This window comes from Phymastichus coffea, unplaced genomic scaffold (assembly GCF_024137745.1).
Source record: "Phymastichus coffea isolate CEN01 unplaced genomic scaffold, Cenicafe_Pcof_1.1 PCOF00038, whole genome shotgun sequence".
Taxonomy (NCBI): Eukaryota; Metazoa; Arthropoda; class Insecta; order Hymenoptera; family Eulophidae; genus Phymastichus; species Phymastichus coffea.
This window is the reverse complement of record NW_026706849.1, coordinates 720,032-722,945: the sequence shown is the minus strand read 5'-3', so window position 1 is coordinate 722,945 and position 2,914 is coordinate 720,032. Positions and strand designations below refer to the sequence as shown.

At 32.6% G+C, this 2,914-nt stretch overlaps 1 protein-coding gene across 1 annotated transcript; it reads right to left on the bottom strand.

The window, feature by feature from the left end:
* Window positions 1-639: 639 nt before the first annotated feature.
* On the bottom strand, window positions 640-2,459 carry LOC131663794 (alpha-L-fucosidase-like). Its single transcript, XM_058934430.1, has 6 exons — window positions 2,255-2,459; window positions 1,931-2,176; window positions 1,490-1,849; window positions 1,107-1,325; window positions 813-1,033; window positions 640-735 (listed from the first exon to the last, which is right to left on the bottom strand). Exons 1-6 carry the CDS (start codon window positions 2,457-2,459, stop codon window positions 640-642), a joined length of 1,347 nt encoding a protein of 448 aa, XP_058790413.1.
* Between the last annotated feature and the right edge of the window lie 455 nt (window positions 2,460-2,914).

Genomic DNA, 2,914 nt, shown 5'->3' with positions numbered 1-2,914 from the left:
GAAAAGATTGTATAAGTTTACATATAACTATATATATTATTATTGCTATTGTAACTTAAAGATTTACGTCCACGTGGAATGCTGCAGAGATACACTAAGTACTCGTACGCATTAGTCTTGGTTCCCTATAGTTATAAGTAAGAAGATCCACCTTACCCACCATTTTTTTAAATAGTACAGGAGGAGAAAGTTTTACACACATCATGACTGGACCTACAGTTTCATCCGAACTACCGGAATCACGGTAACAATTATATGAAAATTTAATTTCTGAAAATCCTCACATGCATAGGGTTCGAACCCACGATCTCTTGCACAGAAGTTTGAGCTTTGACCGTGACTAATATAAACAGAAACATCTTTATTTTTTTTTATTTTTTAGTTTTAGTTTAGTATTAGTTTCCTTTGCTGTATCCATTTTATCGAACAGTAATTATTTCCTTTGCTGGATTACGATATTATTGTAATGTAATACATTATATATTTTTACTTTTAAATAACTAATGTATAATTTCTCTGTAATGAATAAATGAAAATGAATTTATTTTACTGTTTTATCACAAAATACTATCCATGGATATAAATATTTTATTTAGTAGCAGAGATTTTTTTGACATTTTATCAAAAACAGTTGGTCTATTATTGATAGTTTGTAATTCGAAGCACCCATGCCGGTTGTCCCTTATTTGCTTTTGAAGATAAGTATACTTCAAGATACTCATCCAATTGCTTCAACTAATAAATTAAAGAACATGTTTTAAATATTTATATTAATCAAATGATATTCAAAAAAAGTTATTATCTTTACTTACTGCAATTTCTTGAGAGCTTCCAAGTAATGTCACTTTTGTATCAGACTTGACCTTAACTGATCCTAATATTACTGTATCATTTTCTGGCCAAGATAGTAAAGAGGCATACAGATCACCATTTACTCCGACAGTATACCAAACATCTTCCGTCAAAGTATCATTCTGGACTTTCCAAGGTTTACTTTTATATATGGCTTCTCCATTGACATCCAACCATTTTCCTTTGATTCAAAATTAACATCAGTTTATCATCCACATTTTAAATATAAAAATCATTAATTTGAACCTAAATACCGATTCCTCTTAGACGTTCCTCATATACAGGCGTTATTATGCCATCTTTTGTGGGCCCAACATTCATCAGTAAATTTCCGCCACAGCTTACAGTGGTGACTAGTTCTTTTACTAAAGTTTCCAAACTCAAGTAATCTTCCAATACAGCATTTCTACGGTAGCCCCATGATTTACGGTCGATTGTCATGCAATTTTCCCATTTATGATTTTGTAAAATACCTTATAAAAAGTTTTTTATATATTAATATGAAAGCGATTAAATATGAAGTTAATCGTGATGAGCATATAGCGTATAAATTAACATTGGTTGTCTGATTTTGAACAATTAATCCAATATGTATAACTTTTAGCTCTTTTTACATATAAAAGTTTTATATATTTACCAGGATTATATCGATCAGCGCAAGAATAAAAATCTCCATGTTTGCAAGCTGTACCCGATCCCCATCGGTCATTAGTTACTACAGTTTTGTTAACAGGACTGTCATTATATAACCAACTTAAGAACTCTTTGGACTGCCAATATACGTCAGATGCTGGGTCACCATCAGACCATACAATTTCTGGTTTGTAAATTTCAACTAGCTCTCTCAATTCTGGCATGGCTTTAGTTGTTACAAATATATTAGTTTTGAAATTGTTCTTCTGGTCATAGTTCCACAAAGGATTATACCATTCGAATAGTGAGTGGTATAAACCAAACTTGAGATCGGTATTTTCTCTGATAGCTGATGCAAGTTCACCTGAACAAAATTAGATAGTTCGATTCTAAATATTCAGTTTCAGATTAATTTAATGATGCAATTTAGTCTTATTGTATTTACCAACTAAATCTTTGTGAGGTCCAACGTCTTTCGCATTCCAACCAAAAGAATATTTTGATGGCCAAAGCGTATAACCTTCGTGATGTTTACTAGTGAGTACGACGTATTTAGCACCTGATGCTTGGAATAGTGCACTCCACTGCGAAGCATTATAAAATTCTGCAGTAAAATCTCTAGCAAAGTCTTGATATGTGAAACCAGGCTTGTAATTCTTCCTCATGAATTCGAGATAATCAGGTTTCAAACCTGAAATACCAATAATAAATGAATGTTTCATTAAGAAAATATATAGTTTTATTAGATATCACATTATGGCTTCATTACTTTCCAAGTAGTTCCAAAACCATTCTGATCCATAACTTGGAACACTGAAAACGCCCCAGTGGATGAAAATGCCAAACTTAGCTTCATCATACCATTGTGGAAGAGGTCGACTGTCCAAACTTTTCCAATCAGGCAAATACTTTGTATCTGCTGCACTATATATTACGAAATAGCACAGTAGAGAAAATACTGTTAATATTAACATTTTTATTATTAAAAAAAGTAAGTCTGATCGACTGAACTTCAATTGAACGCTTGTTAAGCTTGTTTTTTTCAAATAACTTGCTCAACTAATCTTATCATTAACACATTCAGACACTGGAACATTTGGAGACCAGTAAATGATAATCATTTACAAATATATATCTGCAGTGAAAATAATTATTTATCTAATCGAAAAGGCAAAGAGACAATACGTCTAGATAGCAAAACAGAAGGAATGTTATGCCTTGAAGATTAAAAATTCACGGATTGTTTGAACTGATATTTGAACAGCGTATCTTTTTGTGGGAAAAAACAAGACATTTGCACGTTGAATCCACAAAGTTAATGCCTGAGAATTGCAGCTGACAAGTATTCTGCGGCTATAGCCAAGTGATTAGGCAATGCGCTGAATGGTGCACTGTTACGCGGAAGTGTTGAGCACGCTCGGCGTGTCTC